This window comes from Pteronotus mesoamericanus, unplaced genomic scaffold (genome assembly GCF_021234165.1).
Source record: "Pteronotus mesoamericanus isolate MK-2021 breed Mesoamerican mustached bat unplaced genomic scaffold, CSHL_Meso_final contig_347, whole genome shotgun sequence".
Lineage (NCBI taxonomy): Eukaryota > Metazoa > Chordata > Mammalia > Chiroptera > Mormoopidae > Pteronotus > Pteronotus mesoamericanus.
Window position 1 is genome coordinate 5,891,168 of NW_026555137.1, and position 25,917 is coordinate 5,917,084.

Genomic DNA, 25,917 nt, shown 5'->3' on the forward strand with positions numbered 1-25,917 from the left:
TTAAATCAAATAATGCACATGAAAACCACTGGGTAAATGTAAGACATGCTACAAACCAGTTACCAGAGATGAAGTTCCCGAGCGGTACTTAGAAAGACGAACTCAGCAGCTGTGTGAAGGCTGCGTTCAACAGCAGGCGGTCACACAGTGCAGAGGCCGCCTCGGCGGTCCACGTGGGAATGCGCGCAGGCCCTGAGCGGGGGTAAGGGGGCCACCGGGGGTTTACAAAGTGCTCCGTGACAGCTGAATCATGCGGCGTTACGGAGTGAGTGGATGCTCTGGCGTTGCGGGAAGAAACTTCAAAGATTTTCCAAAAATGTGAAGTGTTAATCCATTTAAACTGCAGGGATTTACAGGCATACCTAGGAGATACTGCGGGTTTGGTTCCAGACCACGGACGTAAAGCAGCTACCGCAATAAAGGGAGCCGCGCGAACGTGCGGGCCTCGCAGTGCCTGTGTGTTTACGTGAGTGCTCCTGTGTGCCCGGACGGCGCTGGTTTCCACAGGCCTCTAAGGGAGCGGCTGACTCCATAGGTGGAAGCCAGGCTTTGCAGATGGGTTTTTCCCACTTACACGATTACAGACATAAGATAAAGGGTGAATACCGAGCAACCTTCATCATACAAACCAAACACACTATGAAGAGAAAGCAAATGCCCAAGATGGCCCTGTCTGTACCCTGTCAGGGAACAGGCTGCAAAACATTAGCCTAAGTGTTATCCCAGTTACAGGCTATCATCTCCTTTTTAACTCATACATGATCAACAAAGCAGCCCCCCAAAAATACAGCAGTCCCTGTTCTCTGGGGTTTCACTTCCCATGCACCTGAGGTCAAGGGTGGTCCAAAAATATTAAATGGAGAATTCCAGGGAAAACACACCCCCACCTTTTGAGGTGCGTGCTGCTCTGAGTAGAGGGATGAAACCTTACGCTGCCCCGCGCTGCACCGCCCTGGAGGCGGGTGCTCCCGCAGTCCCGAGGGCCCGCCGCAGCCCGCCGGCCCCTCGGTAGCCTTCCGGGTTTCAGACGGACTGCTGCGCTTGTGTCCAAGTCGCCCTTGTTTTACTCACTAATGACCCCAAAGTGCAAGGGTGGGGATGCTGGCAACTCGCACAGCCAAGGAGCAGCCTTCAAGCACTTCCTTTAGGGGAAAAAGGTGAGCGCCAAACAGTGAGGTATTTTAAGAGGGAGACTGAGCAAGGCCACATTCATGTAACTTCTATTACAGTATATTGTCATTGCTCTGTTTTATTATTATTGGTAATCTCTTACTGGGCCAAATTTATAAATGAATCTTTATCACAGATATGTATGTATAGGAAAGAATTATTAACTCTAGGGTTTGGGACTATCTGTGGGTTCAGAGATCCATGGGGGGCCTTGAAACATCCCCCTTGGATAAGTGGGGGGGCTTCTACGTCTACATCAAATTAACAGGTAAACTAATGGAAGCAATCACATTAATAGTCTTGTCCATACTATGTTACTGCTTTTTTTTTTTTTTTAAAGTCACAGACATCTCATCTCTTTATTGGGACAGATACTTTTTAATAGGATGATATCATTAACAACAGAAGGGAATTACTGAGGAGAGTTCATTTGGGGGCGGGCACAACAGAGAACAGAGTGACGATCATTTTCAAAATGGGACTGGCGTGCTGGCTTCCTGCAATTTAATGAAAATATCAGCATAGGCCAAGCCCCGTCTTTGGTTTGAGCTAAGTGTGCTCCCTTCGGTGGTGACGGAAGAAAGAAGAGGCGAATGAGGAAGCAGAAATTACATGCCATCTCCTCCCCAGAAATACTGCAGGCTGAGGCCATAACTATGGAAGGGGCTCCACGTAGTCCCGGAATGAAAAAGAACTCTCTGTCTACATTCCATTTCTGTCCTTACAAATTTCTGATTTTTTTTGCAGCTATCTAAGAAAAATTTGATATTGTTGTTGTCTAAGCACATTTAAACTTCAGCCGAAATAACTGCCAAGTGATTCATGCCTATGGAGGTGAATATAATGATTGTATCTGGAGCCCCAGTGCACCATTTTCATTTCACTTTAAATAAAAAACAAAATGTATCTATGTCAGTCAGTGCCCTTCTCCTGTACTCGGAGGTATCAAACAGGCTACAATTATGATTGTGAAGTGATTGTGTCACATTGGAGGAAGGTTTATTGCTTTTGAGTCCGCTAGGCAGTAACACATTCTGTTTCATATTACTCTTTATATCATTGTTTGGCTGTGACTGGAATAATCAAATGCCATCAAATGCTGTCAAATTCAATTTACAGTATTTTTCATTGAAGCGGGCTCTCTGCATTATATTTCCTGTTTTCCCTCTCTATCGCTGCTGTGGAATGGCCACCGTAATCATGAGCTTTATTTACAAAACTAACAGAGTGAAGCCACATCCTGGTTTATAACAGATACTTTATTTCCCTCGATTCAGAATAGGAATTGGATGTGGTTTTCTCATGCAATTAGCATTAAGTACATGAAAGAAAACTATTCCAAGAGGACGGGCATTTTAGAGCCTGCGCAAATGTGCTTAGCGTAAAATGTAAATCCACGTAGGCCATTTTTACATGTTTATGTGTATTTGAACCAGAAATACTATTCTTCAAATTAAGGTTTGCGGGGCAGAAATTCAGCTTGCTCATTTTCGGTGCTGCCAGCTGCCTAACCAAAAACGTGATAGCGCTTTTCCTTTCCTAATTTTCCAGCAGATGCCGAGCGCGCCCCGGCAGACTGCTGTGAACTGAGGGATGGCTGTCCCTGAGGCTGCGGAGGAACCTAAGCGCAGCCTCACGCTGCGTCCAGGGCGATGGCGCGCACGAGGCCAGGTGTGAAGCCGCCGGAGAGGCTAACGAAGGGCGCTGAAGCGGGGAGGAGGACCAGAGGGAGGGCGATGTGCTAGGCTCTGGCGCCAGGTGTAAACGCATGGTGTCGGGAACGGGGTTTTCAGTCTGCAAATGGTTTACGTCTGCCTTGCAGAGTCTTCTCCACCTTAGATGGCCCTGCGGGGGGAATGGCCCCGCCAATTCACAGGTTCAACCCCAACCCCCAGTGTGATGGTGCTAGGAGCTGGAGGCTCTGGGAGATGATTAGGTCCTGAGGGTGGAGCCCTCAGGAGTGGGACCTGTGCCCTAATAAAAGGGACCCCGCAGAGTTCCCTAGCGGCTCCCGCCAGGGAAGCACACAGTGAAGTGACTGCCCGCTACAAACCAGAAGTGGGCGCTCACGAGACACCGAGTGTCCCGGCGCCTTGAACTTGGGCTCCCCAGAAGTGGGAGAAATTTTAAATGTTTGCTTAAACACTTAAAAGGTTACGGTATTTGTGTTGCAGCAGCCTGAATCAAATAACACGGCGGGAGAGAGGGAGGGAGAGAGCGAGCTCGCAGCGGACAGGTGTGTGGCCCCTTGGCTCTTTCTGTTCTCTTTTCTTCCCAAGCCCTGCCCTGTCTGTCTGTCTCTCATTCTCTTTCTCTCTTCCCTCCTTCCCTCTCTGCCTTCCTCCCTCTCCTCCACTTCCTCATTATTTATTTAAAGAAAATATGAATTTAAAGCTATGTCCCTGTTGATCAGATAAAGGCATGATCAAGGAGTGCAACATCCCTTCAGCCTCAAACGCCTCTCCCACATCTTTCCTTCTCCCTTCTCTCTCTCTCTCCTCCCCGTTCCCCCCTTTCCCTCTCTTCCTTATTTTACGTGGATACACTGAATCAGTTCTGCACAACATGGTGAAGAGAAGCTACATAAGCACCGTTAGTCAGACTGGTGGGAACCCATCAAGCAGAGGGGACTGCGGGGCTGAGCCACACTTTCTGCAAACGAACAGCCCCCCAGCTTTGGAGGGTGAGAAACGCCTTTCCAACATCCACAAGGTAGGTGACGGGAAATACAAGAAGTCTCGCCCCAGACCCGGCTCCTCCTCTGGAGCAACCACATTCTCCGGGCCAGGGAGCCTCGAGGACGTGCTACCACCTCATCAAAGGCAAGGCCCAGGTGGCTCTGAGGTCCCGTCTTTCAGACAGCGCTCAAGGGACAATACATGGTGGGTGAGGCTCTTCTCTCTTGGACAACATGTAAATGTTCCCAGTACCCACTGGAGTCCCTAGCAGGTGCTCCAAAAATTCCCATTTATTCCCTTACAGGAAGAGAAAATGGATTCGATTCTACAGTCTTAGAATAGCCCACATTCTTCAATAGATAAAAATCATCATAACAGTCCACGTTACCTCTGAATAAAGTAGTTGATGATGATGCCGTTGGGTTTCGTAGGTGGCTTCCACGTCACCTCTACACGAGCTGATCCCAGGGCCTTAAGAACCGGGGCACTTAGGTCCTCTGGGGCTGCTTCCGGTGTTTCAGCAAACATTTTACTGCTGACCCCACAGCTTCCTTGAAAAAAAAAATCAAGACCTTGAGTAATTTATCAAGCACAGAAAAGACTGATATATAATGTAGAATGGTAAGGATATCATGAAAATCATTTTACTTGGAATTTTGTATACATGCTTCTACACATATTTTAGGCTAGTACTATAAATGTCTATGGAATTTGAGAAGTTAAATTGAGAATCATTTTTGGAAAATCTATTATTCAACCACATCTTTATATGGGTACAGATAGCAATAAAGCTTATGCTTGTCTGAACTGAGGTTTCCCTAGTTCATTGTAGTCATTCTAACAACAAAGTGATAATGTGCTTGAATTTCTTAAGTGCATGACCTACACAGCTTACCTGCTGTTAATATTTAAAAATAGTGACTGCCTCTCCACACAGGAGTCAAACAATTAACTTGGACACTGGGACTTGAGAGTATAGTTTTAGGGGCCTAGAGAGGCAGAAGTTGATTTTACGTGTACCTCCAGAGAACATTGTTTAAAGCTATTTCTCGGTGATTTGCTGAAGACTGGATCAGGGACACCAGCACCTCCCGGACCAAAATGCCTTGGTCGGGATCGTAGAGGCAAGCGGCCAAAGGAGTCAGAGTTTCAGAATGGAGCGGACGAAATCACTGCCCCAGTCCTGAGCAACTCTATGGCAACTAGCAGTCATTTAACTACAGATGTTCCTAAGGGATGCGCAGCACAAGAGCACCAACTACACATTGAACGTACGGTTGGTACATCTCTTTGACCCAAGATGGTGTAATACTGCATGCACACCAACAGGAGTTACATATGCTCTTCTCTTAGCAAGCTGGGTGTTATACAGCATTTGAAGGATGGAGGGACTGAGAGAGGCTCCCCCTGAGGGCCACCCAAATGGACGATGGCTTCACGGACCACTATTCTAAGCCACGGAACTCAAGGTGACAGTTTATGTACATGGGATAGGGGACAGGGACGTACTTGAAAATACCTGAGACTCATGAGAGTGTAACGTAACTTCTAAATAATGCCCCCCTTCCCCACCAGCCTCTTCTGAATAAAATTTAAATAGAAACAAGGTAGCTACATTTTCTATGAAATTTCTGTTATACGCAATCTGTTTCATATGAGCAAGGATTCCTTTGTGATCTAGGTGTTTTTCTTTTAAAGGGCCTTATAAAAGAAGACTTTGCAAAACCACTATTTTAATATATTTAAATATTCATGACTTAATGTGCAGAAATGCATAATGCTTCCCTTGATACCAGGTTCTGATTTTTCTGGGTAAATAGTTCAGTACAAATAGGAAATGAAATGCTCGTCTTGGTATTGGAATTGAGAATCTATTCCTTCTTCTTCTTCTTCTTTTCTTTTTTTTAATAAAATACTTTTTCTTAAAAGAAACAATAAAAGGCTGGAACGAGTATCTGAAAGACTTTCACCATTCTGACATGCTTGTATCCTGATCTCGTACTGCGTGAATGGAGCCAAGCTTTGCAGCAGGATGGACTGGCGGCGGCCTGCGGGGAAGCGCACGGGCGCCCCGCGTCCGGCTCCCAGCAAGACGCTGAACTCCACGGGCATCTGGGGGATAAGGGTCCCTTTAAAGAGAGAGGGAAAAAGTAAGAGCATACATGGAGGCTATACGAAACGGTCAACAAATGTTTGTCTTAGAAGAACAACATATATTTAAAAAACTTTTACAATGTAAAGGTATATTGTTGCTGGATATAGCAAATAATCACAGCAGGAAACTTAAACTAAAAAAAAATTAGAATGCATATTCCAAAAGTAAGAAATGGGCATTGCCTATTAAAAAAATGAAGTACAATAGTTCTTTTCAAAGATATACTCTGTAGGCAAATAAAACCAAAGCCATGTTTCACCTCTTAAAAAATACAAGGCAATTAGAAATGGAGTCATATATTTTTCTTAGCCTTCCCTATCCTTGAAGTACATAAAAAACCCCACCAGTTTTGCTTATGACAATAATTTTTCTGTAGGCAATGTGTACGTAGCCAGTCTGACATGGATTCTTGACGTAACAGCCCATAAAGTCCCCAAATCCTAGTCTACCTAGTGGATTCCCAGGACATTAATTACTGAGTCAGGACAGTCCACTCAGTCAGTGACACTCATGGATCTAAATACAGAGGAAATTTGGGTTCAAAAACTTTCATCTTTCACAATGCTTCCTAAAGAAAGGAAGTCTTGTCATTTGAGCCTCTTCGCAATCTACTATAATTAAATGCCCATACATTTTATTTGGTTGTGAACAACATACACTCTGGTTCAACGACAGGGATGGGCCTTGAATGAGGAATGTAATAAGGTTTCCCACTAAATTTTTGCATTTATCTGATGCTCATAACATTTGTGGGTTTAATTCGCTACCTTTGTAGTGCTCAAGTTTAACTTTGCTATAGAAAAAAATGAAACCTACAGCATAGGACTCAGCCCATGAGAGACGAGGGCTGGAGAATGCAATGTGGTTTTGCTTTTCGTAGATAGAGCCCTAACCTATAAAGGGCAAAGAGACAGTAAAACCAGAGGTGCTTGAGGGTTTGCGTGAAGCAGATGAAACTAAGAAGCCTCTGAAAGAAAAAATGATCACAGGCAGAAGGACTGACCACAGTCTCTGAAGGAAAAACTGAGCGCATGCATTCTTTGGAAAAGCGCTAGACTGTGCCCAACTTAGGCGGAGGGCTTTTATTTTAAAGGTAGAGCCTCCTGGTTAAACTGCCTGCTGCATGTGTCCTAATAGCTTAAATGGCTCTTATTCTATCATTGATTCCTGGATTCTTATGTCCCACTTTATATTCCTCTTGTAGTTCCAGTTCGTGTTTTACATAGTGTACTTCGCAAAGACCTCAACGGGCTCCAGATAGAATTACTCTATTTTCTACCCCCAAACCTGTTCTTCTAGAGTTCCCTCCCTACACCCCTGGCCACAGAGTAAGAATCTTAGAGTGTACCTTGCTTTCTTCTCTCAAGTGACGTCTAATTTTGATCAGTTATTTTTTCAAGAAATCTTGGCTTTATATACCATCAGTAGCAAGGAGTCTTTGAAGAAGCTAACATGATATAACTTTTTTTTTTTTTTTTTAAGGATGATAATCCTGCTGGCAGGTAAATGTTGGATTAAAAACGTGAGACAGGAGGAAAGGAAACCAGCTTGAAAGTTTTTGCGTGGTTTCAGCAACAACACCAACGAAACAGACCCTTCATTCCATTCCTGTTTTGTGCAAGGCAGTGCTCATTGCCTTATTTAATACCATGAGAATGCCAGCTTCATAAAGTCAGGGACTTTTAAAATTTCCTACCCAACGTAGTTTTCAAGCCTAGATTTTAGCACCAAGTCACAGCTCAATAAATGTCTCCTCTGTTCCTAGTGTGGGTCTTGTAGAAAAGTTTGACAAACACATGCTTGAAAAATATGCCAACTAGACAAGCCACTGGACGGACTCAGACAGTTCGTCTCTCTCCTCAGAGCGTATCTGCCCCTGGCCAATGGCCTCACCTTGGTGAACACCAGTATGCCCACGGGCATGATGATGGTACCAACAGCCACCACATAAAGAGCTCACAATTAAATGACAAGACCCATGCAAAGCACTTACTATAGCCCTGCAGTGCAGAAAGTGCTTAATAAATGACAGCCGTCTCTACAAAAACAAATCAAATGGAACAAAATGAAATAAAACCCACAACTATGACCATGTCTTCAAGGGCCAAACACTTTTGAACCCAGCTTTCATATAAAAGCTGCCATTCCGATTCTGAACACATGTTATATCTGTTCAAGTAATCATCTCTGTAACAAATATTTTGTTACCTAGTTTTATTTTTGTACACACGTGGGCATGATCAAATTGCATTTCTAGGAAGATGCTCTACTTTTCATTCTTAGCAGGGATTGAGAGGGGTCTTCCCTCCGCTTTGTCTGAGGTTGCCTTTACGGTATGTCTTCATCCTGCATCTCCTGGCCTGCTTCCAGAAAGTTCTCTGCTTAAGAAGACAGGACTCCTACGGGGTCAGGGAACAAAAGGGCACTCCATCCCTTTTCAAATACAGACGTAATCTTTACCTGGGTTTAAACGTGGCTAGCCAAAGCACAGACCTGGAAAATACATTTTTTCACATCTTGTTTAATCAAAAATAAATGTCCTTTACCTATGCCTATGAGGTGTTGAAACAGAAATTGCTCCTTGAAGCTGTGAACATGTCGAACACTGACATGCATTTAGGAAAGAGAGCCCCCTCCACTGTCATAATTTGCAGGACTGTGACATGGAAGCTCCTGTGTCCCTGCCGACCCTGCACCATCTGCAGTGAGTCTGAACCGCCCTAGCCCCCTGGTATTCTGATGACGATGTGAAATGAAATGGGCATATTTGTTAAAGCCAGCTGGGAAGCCCCACGACTTGGTTAGTTCCCGAGTTCATAAATTTATGTCAGACCAAGAGCAGCCGTGTAAGCTCAAGTGAACCAATTTACCCTAAGTGCAAATGGCAGTTTTGTTATTTGGTGTCAAACTTACCAGGCGCACAATGACAAGCTGCCGTAACACATTTTCTTGTTCACTAAAGAACAAGGGTTTCGTTGGTTAATATTCCTTGCGACGCTCCTTTTCATAATTTACAACAACTAGATGCTGATAGGTTATTTAACATTTATGAAGTTAAGATGTAATCAGAAAAACCCTGATTATCTTTACAAATAAAAAAGTTAAATTATTCAACTTTTTTTTTTCCTTTGTGGTTTCATTTCACAGCAGGTGCACACTGTACAACGGGATAGTCAATCAGCCCTTTTCTAAAATCTTTTTTTAGGAGCTGGTGCAGGAACAATGCTAAGAGGAAAACTATTAATTCGGTGTGATAGCCTCATTCACTTCAAAACATCGGCTGCACTTAACATAATGCTTTTAACAAATCAGCCTAAATTCCCCTTTATATGGGTAGGGATATCTTGGTTATGTCCTTTTGGGGGTGTGGTGGTGAAACAGAACCCTCTAGAACACATATCCATTACACAGTTTGTACAACAGTTATCATTTTAGGCGCGCGGCCCTATTCGATAGTGGGGCTCTTGACAGGGAGACAATGTCTCCTCCTCCTCCTCCTTTGCTCTCAAGGTGCTCGGCACCCTGCTTTACCGCTGGGTGGGTGCAGCAAACATTTTCACGTTCGTGAAAATGAATGCGTGACTTAATCTCGCCAAAGGCAAGTGAACTGCGTCCCACGGAGTTTAAGCTACAAATCCAGGGACCCTGCTGGGTTCCCGGATGGACTCCCCTCGGACTCCTGCACCCTCATTCACAGCTGCTGTCATCGACAGCAAATTTTTTAAGCTTTTGATCTCTATCACAGTAGAATGCAGAAAAGCACTGTTTACACAGAAAATAGAGCTCGGTGGTTCTGAGCATAGAAATTAGAGTCGGACTCATTGGGACTTGGCTCTGACACCTTTGTGATGACCAACCAGGGGAATGTAGCTTATCACACCTGCCTTGAGTTTTCTCATTAGTAACGCAGGAAAATCATAGGCTATACTGAATGTGGCACTGAGCGGTAACTGAGATACGTGGTAATCTCTCAGAAAAATTCCCAGTACACGTTAGAACTCCATAAAGTAAGGTAAACTTACTAAACACTGAAAGCAAAGGCAACAGAAGCAGAAGTCAACAAGGGGGACTGCATCGAACCAACGAGCTTCTGCACAGCAAAGAAAACCGTGAACAAAATGTAACGGCAGGCTGCACAACGGGCGAAAATTCACGCAAATCATATGGGGTTAAATATTAAGATATATAAGAAAGTCACACAACTCAGTAACGAAAGACCCCCAAATAATCCAATTTAAAAAATGGACAAAGACCTTGATTTTTTCCCCCTAAACAAGACATACAAACACAAGGGTGCTATCTTTCAGTTATCAGGGGAGTGACGTTTGAGGATCTCATGCATAACACGGTGATGTAGTTGATAACACATTATCCTATAATTGGAATTTTCTAAGAGAGTAGAACTTAAGTGTTCCAATCAAAAAATGCAAACAAACCGTAAATCAGTGATAAGGGTTTTACATTTCTGCTGGAATTCACCGCTGTCTGTCCCTTGGTGATGGCACGTATAAGAGTGAAACAACTGCCAATGTCAGATCATCCCGACGAATGCAACATGAATTCTTACAAATCTTAATGCCCATTTTGACCTTACACGGATAGTGTCTGATCTAAGACACTGCACCCGATGAGCTCACTGAAGCCGTGGGTGCCTAATGTCTACAGACAGGCCGTGCCGTGGCTAGCTACCTTTTAATCGAAAGTTGATTAACTGAAAGCATTTGTATTCCTAAGCAATATTAATAGAAATTTCTCAGCAGAAGAATTGTTGCCAATTCTTTTCTTTAATAGACTCAGAGGTAAATGTGGAAGGAAAGGCACCGGCGTTTCAATATTATGCACTAAAGCCTGAACAACTCGCCATCTTTAGCAAGAAAAAGTGTGTGTTACACACAGTGACACTGTTAATTAGAACATGATTAAGGGCCAGCATAGTTCAAAATACAGTCATCACCTTGCTAAATTAGAAAGGCTCATTATTACATTCAGAGTTTAAATAATTTTGAATGTTTAGGTTCTCAAACAGCAGGAAGGTCCATCTCCATTATTCTGAGTGAACCGTTTATGTCCCACAAAGCACTCACTTCTGCATTTGCTACCATATTTCGCCCACCGAGACAACATGTATTCTTTGCTCTCTTTCAGGTCGAAGTGTATGTAAGTCCTGCCCCAAGGCTCAGAGCCGGTACAAGTGAGTAGACATGGTTAGGAATAAGTTCCCCCGGTGTACGTTGTCTACAGATTTGAATAGGAATACACAGCACGTATCCAGCGTCCACTGCGTGTTTTACTGTGCTACCTCACTGACTTCACATAGCAGTGATGCAAGTAGGCGTTTAATATTCCTTTCACAGATGAGAAACCTAGAGTTCAGATCCTGTGTACAACCTGTCCAAGGCCACAGAGAAACTGAATGGGGGGGTTCCACATAGAAACTGGTATTACCTTTTCTGAAATATGTGAAAAAATTATGTATCCATAAGATGATAGTTTTTGGGAAAATATGTGTGTGTTCTGTTTGCCTTTAAGGAAGGAATGTGCGTGTATGTGTAGGCTTGAGTTAATGTGGAGTGAGGGGTGAACTTCTATAGAAAATCATGTGTTTGAATGATTTTAAACAGCAGAAAACTCAAAGTTTACTTATATTTGCATGACTGATACAATTTAGAAGCTTAGCATTTTGTTTTTTTCCCCATCAATTAAGTCAACATTTTATAAGGATATGGTGTTTGCATATCATTTGATTTGGAAGTACAAACTGTATACAAATGAGTAGAAATCTTGATTTTTCTGGAGCTTGACATGTTTTGTTAATGTTACTATGGACTGTTATCAAGTAATAATGAGGCAAAGTGAACCAGGATTTACCTCGCAGGTTGGAGAACATCTACTATGGTTTAAAATAGTCTGAATAACTTGTTTGTCTGGGTTTTTTTTTTTTTTTTTTGAAATACTTGAGAAATGGCTCTTGCCCTCTCCCATCTAATTGAATTCTTCCTGCACCTGCAATCTCATTTGGCTAAGTCACATCTATTTGTCCCGGGCTGTCGGAGGGGCAGGTGAAGCCTTCATGCCCCAGTGCAGACCTCCTGTTACGTGGCTGGTTCCCCTTCAGAACTTGCCATTTTCCACAATTCACTATTCTTCTGGTCCTATGTGCCCAGAAAGAATACTTCTTCTACAACATTGTGGTTTTCACCAACACCTAGTTCCACTGCCGGGCCCTCTGAGCTACTATTTCAAAAAGCATAGTTGCTTCATCATAAATCTGGAAGACTTTAGGCAGTAAGTAAAACGTTTAATTTGGATTTGGGAATTAAGCCAAAGTCAGGAAGGAGAGAGGACCTGAATATGAATCCTGGCTCTGCTCTGTGACCTTGAGTATATTATATGACTTCGAGATTCAAATTTCTTATCTTAATGTGGTGACAGTGATAGTACTTGTCTCCAAGGCTTACGTAAGAATGAACGGAGGAAAGGCAGGAAAGGTACTTGTCAAAGTGTTTGGCACATAGTAGGAATGTAATAAATGGCACACATAAGCAAGTAATATTAATGCACATACACACACACACACACACACACACACATATATATAATATTTTTGCCATCAGTATCACAATTACTCTTCCCCTCAACATTCCCACTTATCCCCAGCCCTTACCCTCTTTACTAGTAATATCTGCAAACATGCAGTAGGGCTTAATTACAGATAGCATTGAAATAATGATTTGTAAACTAAACACCCACTTACTTGCCTAGGTATTTTCCACAACTAAGTGACCACATAGTCTTTGTTCTCTGAGCAGCTCACTTGTGTAAAATCACTCTATCTGTGCTGACCACACAGTACATGGGAAAAAGAAATCAATTCTCCCACTATTTTGACTCTCGACAGTCAAGGGAAATTGACTTATGTTTTTAGAGAATTAATGTAGCTGACCACTTCTGCTTGGTGTGAGTCACGGTTCCTAAACTTGGGGGACCTTTAACAACTGCCCAGATTCCTTAACTCCATCCCGGAAGATTCTTAGTTGGTCAAATTGGGGTTGAGACTCTGTCTTTGCACAAGCCCCCCCAGGGATTCTTAGGTTCATTCAGGTTTTGAAACCATAGGTATGGACCGTTCTGCCCACATTTCAGCTCTGACTGTGATGTCACCAGTTTGTAAAGGCAGGGGACTGTGACGAATACCTAGGAACCTCCTGACCGTGAACCAGAAAACCACCTCTGGTTATGACAAGCTTGTTTACTTACTGTTTAAAATATATATTTGTGACAATTCAGGGACAGTAAAATATTTTTATTATCTGAATCAAAACACAGCATGAGGTGCTTTACAATAAAATCAACAAAATCATCTGCCTGTTTACTGAGTTCAAAATCCTTGTAGGCATCAGGAAAAAAAAAAGGGTAATTTAAGATTTTAATCTTTCCATATATTACAGGGTTTCTGTAATAGATTTTGTGCAACTGAAACTAAGAGATTGACAGGTCTGGATATTATAGATTTATTAACCATTGGTTATATGGTCAGAGTTAGTATGTATGGCATTTCTACAATATCCCCTAGGCTGGATTAGAATGAGCAATTTCTATACAGCTTGGGGTAGACAAGAGTTAAGATTCCATGAAAGAAGCAAAAGTGGTGTTTTATGTCACAATGATCTTTCTCTAAGTGGAAACATTTTTCACTGAACACAAATACATGATGTTGAACTCAAACAGAAAAATGACAAAATGCTGGGAAACACGAAAGAAGTCTTGAAAATTGACTAACCGGGTCCTGTGGTAGGTGGCTTCATCATGATGGAAATGGAGGCCTTGGGGCCCAGCAAAGGTTGGAGCAAATACGTTTAAAAACATGAGTAATTAAAGGCAAAAATAATTACTGGGAAGTAGCCACAACTGTCCACAGACATTATAAACCAGATTAATACCAATTATAAAAATCATCTCATTAAATCTTTATAGCAACCTTACTTGAAGGCGCTATCATTTTCTCCATTTCATAGATGGAGATCACAGACTGACAAAGAAAACAATGGCTTGTTTAAAGTCAACTAACAGGCGGCATTGCTGGAATATGAATCCTGGTTTTCGCATTCATCCTGCTCGGGTCGTCTTAAAAGGAAGAGGTGTTCCAGTCCTCACTAAGTGTGAAGTCTTCGGGTTGGCGGTGGCCGTTTATGTGCATGACAATGTTAAAATGACGGGTAATTTGGTGAGCCATGGAACTTCCTGGTGACATCGTTCTTTGAGGGTTTGGGTGGTAGAAGGCCCTGTCTGAGTCTGACCACCCTCCAGCCAGTTGGGGGAATCTGGCTTCGGGCTGGCTCTACGCGGCCTCGCTTTACTTTGCGGAGCCGCGGCAGGATGGGAATGCTCAGGGGTGACGAGCTCAAAGGCCGCCGGACAGCAGTGCCGTTCCGGGCAAGTGGGGGGCAGTCCCGCGAAGGCACGTGAGTGTGCTTCCCACAGCCGCCGGTGTGGGCTCCCCTCCTCGGAATGAAGACCAGAATTCCAGACTCCCTCCTCTCCTCAGACTTAGGGACAGAGGGCTGGGCTTTGGGACACATGCTGATTATTCCTTTAGGTTTTGTTTAATCTCAATATGTTGTATATTTATTTTAAAACAAAGGTGAATGAAATCATTTATATTTAATAGCTTAGCACAACTTCAAGTTTGCTTTGCTTATAAAGCTCTTAGGTTTTTCCCCTGTGACTCTGACCACAAAAACAGGCCCTTCGGTCTTTGATCTGAGATTACGACATCAGAAGGATGTTGGTTTGTGAGAATGTTGTTTTATAATTAAGCCTTCACGTTATCTTTATGACTGTATTACCTGCGTTGACTGAGATAACTGTTCAATTCAATGAAAAATATATCTTTGTTAATTATTTTATGGAATGGGTTCAATAATGCCCAAAATGCTGTTAACCAATTTTTTCCGGTTCCATGAGGAACTGTGGCTAAACTTATTCTGATGGGGACAATAGATGTTTGTTTTAATTTTATATTTCAATTTCGTCTTCAGGCTAGATATTAAAAATAAAGTCACGTTATCTTTTGAGTGTATGTAACACCTTAATCAACTGTAAATTTTACTGAAAAAAAACCTCCACGTGTCCTTTACATTAAAAGACACAGCAAGCTGATTTCACTCCAATCCTTATTCTACCATATTAATGCTGTTAGAATTGCATTATTACCTGAGGATGATGTTTCCCTGAAACTGTAACAATGCACTAAACCACGAAAGCATCCCATTAGTGACTTAATGACTGAATGGAGGCTCTACAGCTTTGAGGACACAGTTCGGCTCCCGCATCTGATCACAGCCCAAGGAGAACGGGCGAAGTGGGCCCCTGTGTTTCTGAATTCCTCATTCACTGCTATAACATAGGAGGAACTATAAATGGTCCAACCCAGGGAGTCCTGCAGAAACGAGAGCTGAAGGCCATTCTGGTCTGTGTGGCTTACCTTGGATAGGTAGGAAGATGACGGCATTTTAGGCTTTGGTGATTGAAAGGATTCCGTTGATAGAATAACAAAGACCTGTGTGACCATGTATCTTTATCTACATATCTACACCTATATCCATCTGTATGTATGTGTCTATATATATACTTACGCATGCATACCTGCAAAACTGTGGTTTGCATTATTTTGTTTATATTTTCCAGGAAACAGATTATTTCCTTCAGCTCTACTAAACTCACATATCCAATCTTATTTCCAATTAATGTCATCTAAAATGTTTTACACACACACACACACACACACACACACACACACACACACACACACACACATTCTCTCTCTCTCTCTCTCTCTCTCTCTCTCTCTCTCTCTCTTTACCTGGTGGAGTCCAAGCTATGAATATGGAGTCAGGCCCAGTTACTGTGATGTTACATGGAGGCTGGATTTCTTCTGGTGTTCGTAGAGGTGTTTGTACAAGGTACTCATCACTAAAACTACTGCCACCTCCCGTTGTGGCTTTCAACTTGTAAATATATCTGTATCAGGGGCAGAAAAAAAAAAAAAAAGAATTGTTCTAAGGTGATGCATAGGAAAACTGAACAATGATTGCTGGTTTTTCGATCCATTGCTTAGTTCTAAATTTGTGACAACTTGCGAAGTCTTTGCTCCCTGTTCAGAAACTGCACCACGGATGTGGTAGTTGGTCCAGCACAGGGCAGCACTGTCCCCAGACTACTACTCTTCCTGGCCCTTTCTACTAGCAATTCGCTGCTTTTCCTCAAGATTTCAGGGAAATTTTGGAGTGCGCTGGTGCATTGTGGAGGGTTCAAATTAATCTTCCCATTTTTAAATGAGTTAGAGTTCAGGGAAGTATGTTTAGAGGAAGATGTTTCTAAATTGATCTGCTATTCTCTACGATAAAACTAAATTGATCTTTATTCTCTACAATAAAACATCTGTTGATCTAAAATATATTTTGTCTCTGCTGAGAAATGAATGGGAATAAATTGCAAATAGGTAGAACTTTTTTCACTAAAACGACCCATGTCTATACATAGTGCAGCAAGCAGAAAAAACATTATACCAGAAAAAAAGGTAGTTGATGGAAAACAAAACTCTTTAAATTTCTTTTAATGCTAGTTTAGGAATGCATGTTTTTGAAAATCTGATAATCTTTTAAAAGTTTAATACTTTCTGCATTTTATATACTTAAAAAGTATTGTGCTTTCATGCCATTTAGATCATCTGTTCACATTTTTAAGGAATTTCTGAAGACGAAGGTAATGCGTCAGCACGTGGGCCACTGACATCTGAAGTGGGTTCAGGGACCTCAGCAGCTGTTCGAAGGCTGATGAACAGGGAGATTTACTAATTCATTTAATACCATTTCAGTGGGAATCTAAAAACCCAACTGCACGATGGGCAGAGCTTGCTTTTAGTTTACCTGCTGTTGGGTTCCAGGTTTTTATCAGTGAAATGCCGCTCCTCACCGTCACCCAGGAAAACCAAGGTTCCATCACGACTCAACTGATACTGAGAAACGAGGCCGCCGGGCTTTTCCGGCGGACTCCAGTGTAATTCCACGGTTGTGGAATTGATGACAATGTGTCGCGGTGTGGCCCAAACTCCTGGCAAAAATAACACGATGTTTCAGGGTCAGGATGAAAGAGACACCTGATCAAATTCACAGCATCACCTCGCATACTGTGATACTTTAATCTGTTGATCAAAAAAATCTCACGGCAGGTGACCAAAAGACATTTTATTTACTTGGGGGTGAAATGCGTATGGGGGTACACGTACCTACTTTTATTGCTTTATTTTATTTAGTGAATGTCATATAAGAGCGATGGGAAATTTCTCTTCACTTGGCTATTACTCTGAATGGAATCAGGACCTGGTGGAGTATGTCAAAGTAATGTAACCTAGTATTTGCCTGAATTCTCCAATTCACACAAAAAAATAAAAATAAAAATTAAAAAACCTACTTTCTCTTTGCCCCTCTAACATCAAGCACTGCTTCATTTCCCCCTTTCTCGACCACTCCTTCCAGCCCCGCTGGCTCCGCTTCCCCTGCTGGACCTCAAGGGGGCGTCGTTCGCAGGGACCAGGTTGCCCCCTCACCCCTCCTCCAAAATGCACTTCCTAGATGACTTCCAATTAGTCTCAGTTTCCAGTATCACCTGTATGCTGAAAACTCCGAAATGCCAATCACCAGACTAAAACTCTCTCCTGAACTTCAGACTCATGAATCTGTCTACTCGACACCTTTATTCGGATGACTATTTGTATATAAAAAACTTAAAACCTCCAAAACTGGCCTCTTGGTTTTCTTCTCTACACTCTGTCCATTGCCCAATCTTGTCCGTCTGTCCATTGTATTGGGGGAAAAAAATTACCCTTGCGCCTTTCACTTATCTCACCCCCAAATGTACTCTGTCATCAAGTCCTGCAGATTCTGCCGTGCATGGACCTTGTTCTCTTTATCTCCGCTGCCTCCTCTCCCGACCCAAGTCGCTTCTCTCTCTCTCACGGACTCCTGCTGTGGCCTCTACACTGGTCTCCATGGTTTAAATCTTGTCCTTCTCTATCTATTTCAGTGCAATCTTTATAGAAGTGTATACACACACACACGTGCGCGCACGTGCATGCCAATGCGATCTTTATAAAATATACCGCCTTTTAAAAACTGTTTATATAATGTCAGCTCCTTAGGATAACCCGTGTGGCCCTACAGTTTTCTGGCTCTGGTCACCTTGGCATCATTCCCTCCCTCCACCCCAGACCCTCTTCTCTCTCCCGAATGTTCCAAGTCCTTCCCCACCTCTGGCCTTTTGCCCTTCCTTTCTCTCTGCCAGGAACGCTTTTGCTCATGACACCGTGAGTCGTTTGCATTTGATTTTCGCAGTTCGCTAACATGTGTGAAGAACGTGGCCTTCTCAGGGAGGTCTTAGTTAAGAACGCCCTTCCCTGACTCTAGCGTCAGCCCCACCCAGTGATCCCAGCCTAGCTCCTCTCCACCGCATGCCTATTTCTATGTCCTCCCTAACACCCCTAACATCCTCATCCTCTTCTGCCTTTCATGTTACCATTATGTCCACGTTGTTATGACCATATTGTACTTCCTTCTACCACGTCAGTACAAAGTTATCTCCTTGGGGCTGGGGTCTTCTCTGTCTTGTCAGTCTTTATAGATAGCATGATGCCTAATAAATGTTGACTGAATACATTTATTGGAAATACATTTCCTGTAAATCACTGTTAAGCACGCTAGGCAGTTCCAGCAATTACAAAGATGACTAAGACGTGGCTCATGCTTGCAAGGAGCTTGCCATTCCGTAGAAAGGATAAAATATGTACACAAATGACTGTCACTCAAGGTCAAGCATTCCAGTGCTCCTACAGAAGTACAAACACTGGTGGAGAACTAATGACAAGGAAGTTCAGTTCTAATACTCCATGTTGTCACCTAGGGGTGCTCACCGTGTCTCTCTCCTGCAGACTTCAGAAACTCATTTCAACATCAGGTTCCTTTCCCTCTTAATCTGCGTAAGTTACTCAGTTAAGGGTAAAGTTCTGGAACTTTTAAAGAAAAATTTTCACGAAATTCAACTGCCATTGATTTAGCAACATCCTGAAAGAATCAAGATGGATTTCAAAATGGCTCAAACTTACTGATTTTCTAAGGGACAAATTGTCCCTGAGAAGAAAGTAGTTGATTGTCCTCTGGAAGCATCTCTATGTTAGATACTCGGACATACCCAGAGATCACTGTATATATTTTTCTGAGTTTTTCTGCCCCCAGCTGCCAGAGGACTCAACCAACTAATCTGAGACTAATCAATAAATATTAATTTGTTGATTTAAGAAAATGTATAAAGATCCATTCATAATCTTCCTCCTGCAGTCAAGTCTTCCTTACCTTGAAGAATGTATTAAAAATCACGAAGATATGAGAAAGGCTATTTCTTAATTTCCCATTTGAACCAGTCAATACAGCCTATGAATATGGAGGAGTTAATGAAATAAATGAAGCAGCATTTTTGGTTTGCTTCATGTTTTAAGTAAAAGTTGAGTTCCATATTTGTACAGGCTGGAGAAAGGTCTGTTCATGTTGGTAACATCCCTGAGTCCATTGGTTTTATTTATAAGGAAGGAAAATGTGAAAAACCAAGGGCTGTGTTTTAACGTGTACAATGATAGGGAGACAGTGTTATCTCGGCAGCTGCAAGAATCTCTGACAGAGCAAGACTGCCTTTGGTGAGATATCTTAATGAGTCCCAGTGGAGGATCTGCCCCCTCTCCGAGCCCGAGTCTCAGGTGGTATCAGAAAAGCTGTGCTGCATGATGGAAAGGTAGGGTGAGGGCGGCTCAGGGGAGAAGCAGAGGGCCATGAGGCACATCACCCCGAGTCGGCCAGCCAGCGCAGGGTCTGAGAGCGAAAGGCCAGAAGGAAACCTTGGTGGGTCTCTTGACATCACAACTACTGAGAAAGGAAGATGTCTCCTAGATGTGTTTTCAATTTATCTTGAACGCCCTGTAATAGGACCCACTCTCACGTCCTTACACATCTTCATCCCAGGAGAAAAGTCCCCAACGTTGATTGTGGACTGGCTTTCCTCTTGAAGATGGCGAAAGACGCCAGGTTTTCTGTTAACTGATGTCAGGGATGCAGTGATATCTGGGCTATTTATTATTTGTTAATTTGTTCATCCTGCATCTTCCCAAAGTTGTGTCAGTTTTTTCGTTGGGTACTGTGGGTGTTGGAATAAAGATGCAAACTCTACCCTTCAAAGACCCCAAAGTATCATGGTAAAAAAAAGACAAATAAATGAAAATCTATGACCCAGTGTGTTAAATGCTTGGAAGAAAGGAATCATCATGTGTTACTAGAGCTCTTAGAAAGGGCACCTAACACAGATTGGGGTGAGGTGGGCAGATGAGAAGGGGAAGCGGCCACAGGGAAAGATGCCCCAGAGGAAAATCATGTGAAAAAACTTCCCAATTTTGAGAAAGTGGGAATGAAGAGAGTGAGGATGGAGGGGAAAGGCGTGGAGGCTGAGGAGACCCACAGAAAGTCCTAGAGCTGTGAGCAAGCGTGGCAGAGCTCCCAGCCCCTCGGCGTGCCTGGTGCACGGAATGGTGTGTGGGCAAGGCCAGAAGACTCAACAGATTGACCAAAGTTAAAACCTGAGAGGTCTGTTTTGCTTTACTAAGGATTTTATAAAGTTGATTAAGGTGAGCGATGCCAATTTTGGCCAAAAAGGAAAATGAATTGGGATGAGAATATGAGAAAAAGGAAAACAAATGACTAGAGCCGGGGAGACTAGTTAGAAATAGCCAGAGGCATTACAGGGTCTAAACTAACGCAATACCAGAGGGATGGAAGGGAAGGACACATTTTTTAAAAATCCTTAAGATTTAAAATTATTAGGATTTTAAAATATAAGGTGGAAAAATGGTAATGGAAAAATACAGTAATTTTTTGAAGAAGATGCAAGAAAATTTTATGAAGAAGAGTTTCCTGCAACCTAAAGAAGAGGGAAATGCTAAATACGTCATGTTTTAGGCTTAGCTGATGAGGGGATGGTGGGACTTCAGAGAGAGCAGGAAGAGAAGCAAGGCAGGAAGTGCGTGGAGAGACTGAAATGCTGAGGAGGAGGTATTTATAAGACACCAGAATGTAAACAGAGGCCTCACATCCTCGAGGGTAGCGCTTGTGAGCACCGTGGAGGACGTGGCAGCTCTCTGCCGCCTTTCGGAAGGGAAGCCAGTACCCTGCCTCTCCCGGGGGCAGGAGCATGACGCATACAAAGAGCAGCGAAAGACTCTAAAAGAAGCTCAGCAGTTAAAGAAGGAAGAAGAGGAGGAATCAGGGATGAAACTGGGAAGGCTTGATCTTTTGCATTTTCTTTCCCGCATCATCAACGCCGACAGAAAGCAAGCCTGCCACGTTGGACAACTGAGCTCTGAGGCCACGGGAACCTGCTGGTATGGCAGCCGTTCTAAAGGCTGTGACAATCTAAGCTCGTCCCACGATCTGACTACAGGAACGCAATTTTCTAGGAGAGTACAATTGTAGAGAATTATGTCCTACTGATTGATGAGGTCATAATGTACATTAACTTTTCTTCCTTTTTTTTCTTTTTTAGATTGAAAATGAGACAGAAATCAGAAGAGCTCAGGGCGGCCCTGAACAAATGCTTCTTCTCTTTCCACACCCACTTAGGACACGCAAATGGTGGACCTTTGATCTACATCTAATTGACTCAAATAGGCATTTTGTAATTAGTGGTGTTTGGGTTATTAACTTAGAATGACATGTTTGTTTCCACTTTACAGTAGAACAACAGAACTTGGTGTTCTTGGTGATTTGTTTCCTTACACCCTCCTGTTAAATATGCCGATTACATTTATTTCACATACAAGATATTCACAAATGGCACTTACACAGCCTGAAAATGGATTCTAAATCCATGTTTCTTCTGTGGAGGGAAGCCCATTTAGTTTATTACTCCTTAGCACAGTTATTTGTGTTAAAAGAAAGGTGCATAAAGTTGAAAAAAGGAAATCAAGGAGAGCATTTCTCATCTCTCACTCCCCTGCACTGTTGAAAGCTATAATTTTAAAGTCATGAAATCTGAGCCCTGTCAAGAAATTCTGCTGGGTTGGTGGGAAAATAGATGCATATTTCCTAAGAATCTAAATGTATGGATTTCATCAGCAAACTGGACGAAGAGATCCTGTTATTTTATCATGCTTGAGTTTCAGCCAAAAGTGGCTGGTAGATCCCTTAGAAATTCTCCATTATCATCAAAGTATCCATTTGATAGTTTACCTTTCCAAAAAATCCACTGCTGGTTTCTTCCCTTCAAAAAAACACTAAGCTTTCTGACATGAAGCATTCTTTATATAGAAAACATCATTAGTGAATTCCTGGTGAGGGGCCATATGCTCCATATGCAGAATTTTCCATTTTATTCCCCATTTACTGGTAGGAAGTTCAGGTCTAATATTCTGAGGTACAACAATCCCTTTCGTTAGCAGAGTAATGGACAAGTGGTTCAGGACTCTATTATGGTAGTTAACCGTATATTTCTGTATAGAAACTTATTTATGAGCCTCTATTTCCCGACATGCAAAACAGGACATTAGTAAAGACGAAGAAATGGTTGATCACTAGGCCAAGCCTCTGAGCATGTCTTTCTCCTACAAGTAAACGATACCACCCAGCCCAGTTCCCACCCCCTGGGTAGCATTGTTATCAGATGGGTTTGTATGCTCCCAGCATTTTTTCTAAATATTTATTTATCTATAGAAATAAATATCATTTTCGACGGGTGCTTTTTATACATACACCACCATATATTAATGTATGTCTATAACTTTCTCTTTGTATGTACAGATCGCCTCATTTTTTTAAAATTGATGTGTGAAATTCCACAACGTGAATAACCTTGAATTTATTTGGCGATTCCCCTACGCATGGGCATTTATATGGCCTCCAGCGTCTTGCAGGTAAACAAACAAAACATGCTTCAATACACACCCTGAAACGTGCTTCCTTGTAGAGTTGTGGAAAAGCTATTTTCTGGCATAGGTAATTAAAGTACAAGTGCTGTGTCATGGGGGATTACCATTTTAAATTTACTAGATAATGTCAATTCGCCTGCTAAGGGGACAGTCTTTCTATACATTCCCTCAAGCGATGTTTCTACGGTCCTTTCATTGTTCTTTTGTCAAAATCCTAGTTCCTTGTGGTCCACCTCAGAAGTCAACGACCTGCTCCACGGAACTGTTTGGGGTGTCACACTGGGTCACAGTCCCTCCCCAGAGTAACCCAAGCCCTCTGTCCACTTGGTCTTTCTGAACATCACCCTTGGGATTCTGTGTCTTCCTATCGATGTGGGTACCTATCCTATCACTTCTACTTGATTTTAAGTTCTAGACAGCAGCAGATATTTTAGCCAATGTCGGCAGTGAACCTGCTGCGTGTTATATTCGGCATTCCAGAAATACTTAATTTTTATTTTTGGAGGAACTTCATATCCAAGTAAATAACAATAGTAACTTTTACATGTAATAGTAAATCTAAAGGGAGTAAAGAATTGAAAGCAAACTTTAATGTGGGAGGCTTCTAACGGAACCGAATCTGAATAGAAACCTAGAATACTCTTTTTACTTCATACCTATTGACTGGATGCCTTCTTCCTTGTTTGTTATGAAAGAGTTTAGAGAGTTTACTTCAAAATGCCATAGGAAAACTTCTTCTCCCAAATCGCGGGTATTTTTTAATTACCTTGAGGTGCTGCCTGCAGAGTCTGACCTAGAAAAGGCTCGCTTGAAGTGCATCCAGCAGATGTACAAGCTGTAAGAGTGAAGCTGTAGTTGGTGTATGGCTGGAGACCTAGAAAGAGCAAGCAAGAAATAAAGTTCATTCTGAGAGGATTATTTATTATCAACTAAGCACCAGAAGTAACACGCAGAGTTGTTGATATGCTATCCAAAAATTCTTAAGGGCAGAAAACACCTTTTCATGAAGAAAGGAACTTCATCAGCAGTTCAGCATTAATAGAAATTCCACTTATCGCTGATGAAATAACACATTATCAGCCTTAGAAGGGATCTCAAGATTCACGGGATCCAGCCATCCATCTTTCTCCCGATTCCCCTGTCCAAGGCGTCACTGGAGAGGCTGTACTGCCCAGGAGGGGGGAGCACTCGGCCCCCCGAAGAGCCCCACTGCTCATTTTGAGAGCTCTGGAGTTCTTGTTTTGTTTGAAAGTCCTTCCTTCAACTGTGGTGAACTCTTTCTATCACTTCCACCCCTAGGGGCACATAGAACAAATCTAATTTCTTTTCCACATGACAGTTCTTCAAATATTTGTAGACAGTTATCAAATTCCCCCTGAGTCTTCCCTTCTCCAGGCTAACCATCCTGGTTCCTGCGATTGCTTCTTATATGAATAGGGGTGGAAAAAATAAAAAAAAGAACGCTAGATTCAATGTTTTTTAGCCCCGAGCCATATTCAGCTGACATTAACACCAGCGAACCCCTGTACTTTTTGAAATTGTGTACTTCCTTCACCACATGCACCAAACGTTTACCATCTCACACTTATTTCTGTAGTTTTTGGGGGCATATTGGTTTTGTCTTTACACAGAGATGAAGCATAATTTGACGAGGGTGCAGTGCTTGTTGCTTTTGTGTGTTCAGTAGGATACGGAACAGTAATGCACTTGGGAGAAAAATGACAATCCATTTACAACACAATTTCTATGTAGTTAGACTTCCCACTCCCTGGCTCCTGACATGGGGAAAGCTACTGAGCTTCTCTTGACCTTGACCTACTGGTCTGTAACATGGGGAATCTGGCATCTAGCTCCTAAGGCTGTTGAGAAGATGGAATGGGTTACTGGAGTGGTACTGCACTTTCCCAGAGGCAACCTGAAGGCTCCGCCACATTCAGCAAGGAGTATATTGAGGCTAACATTTCTTGCCTTGATTCTTGGGAAATTTCGAACAATGCCAAAGGTTAAAGAAAATTTTTTTAAAGAACAGAACTTAGTCTCTATGTCACAGAATTGGGCTGAGTTGTAACGTGCATCCAATGACTACTACTTTTCCATGAACTCTGACCTACATGTTCACACACTGGTTTTTGGGTGGGGTGACTTCCTCCAGAGCCGTTCCTGTGTCACTCGGTCACTTCATGCAGAGTTCTGCTCAGATGCTACATCTTTAAAGGTTTCGACCCCTCTCACCTACCCACCACACCTGGCACTTTTTTTCCCCTTTAATTACTTTCTTTTTCCCTACCCTTCAACATTATCTGCTATTTTATGACGTGCTTGCTTATTTTTGGTCAACCCCTTTACAACGTAAGCTCTGAAAGAACCAGGACTTTGGTTGACCCACCACTGTATCCTTCGAAGAATGGCGGCCGCCAAGTAGGTGCCCGCTAAGTGAACGCAAACACTGACGGACGGGTTCGCTGGGGGCTGGAGCAGCAGCGCTCTGTGTAGCGGGAGCTGCCGCGGGACTCAGCGTCAGAGCCCTTTGGGCTTCCTGAGCAACTTAATGAAAAGATGCAGATGCCTATTTTATTGTCATCTTCCATTTGGTTGCTATGAAGGATTTATGCAAGTGTGATATTTACCTGATTTACGGATGAGGAATACGGCTCAAGATCTTAAGTCATACGCTAGCCATGTATGTTTGAAAAAAGCTTACGGGAAAACACTAAAGATGATAAAATATAGAGCTCAAGAGGAAAGAGTAGGAAACAACCCTGAAAGAAGGTGACAGACAGCAGCGGTAAGCTGACTTGGTCTGACGATGTCACCCATTTACTGCCACTACTGAAAAAGGGGGGGGGGTGTGACCCTTGTAACACCATGTCACCTGAGCATCTTACTTCTCAATTAGA

At 42.7% G+C, this 25,917-nt stretch overlaps 1 protein-coding gene across 1 annotated transcript in view; it reads right to left on the reverse strand.

The window, feature by feature from the left end:
* The window catches only part of USH2A (usherin), a 474,416-nt gene that overhangs the window by 64,676 nt on the left and 383,823 nt on the right, over positions 1-25,917 (reverse strand). The window contains 5 exon segments of the mRNA XM_054576584.1: positions 4,237-4,399; positions 5,819-5,977; positions 15,866-16,023; positions 16,932-17,115; positions 23,787-23,894. Coding sequence (XP_054432559.1) covers positions 4,237-4,399; positions 5,819-5,977; positions 15,866-16,023; positions 16,932-17,115; positions 23,787-23,894 — 772 coding nt within the window.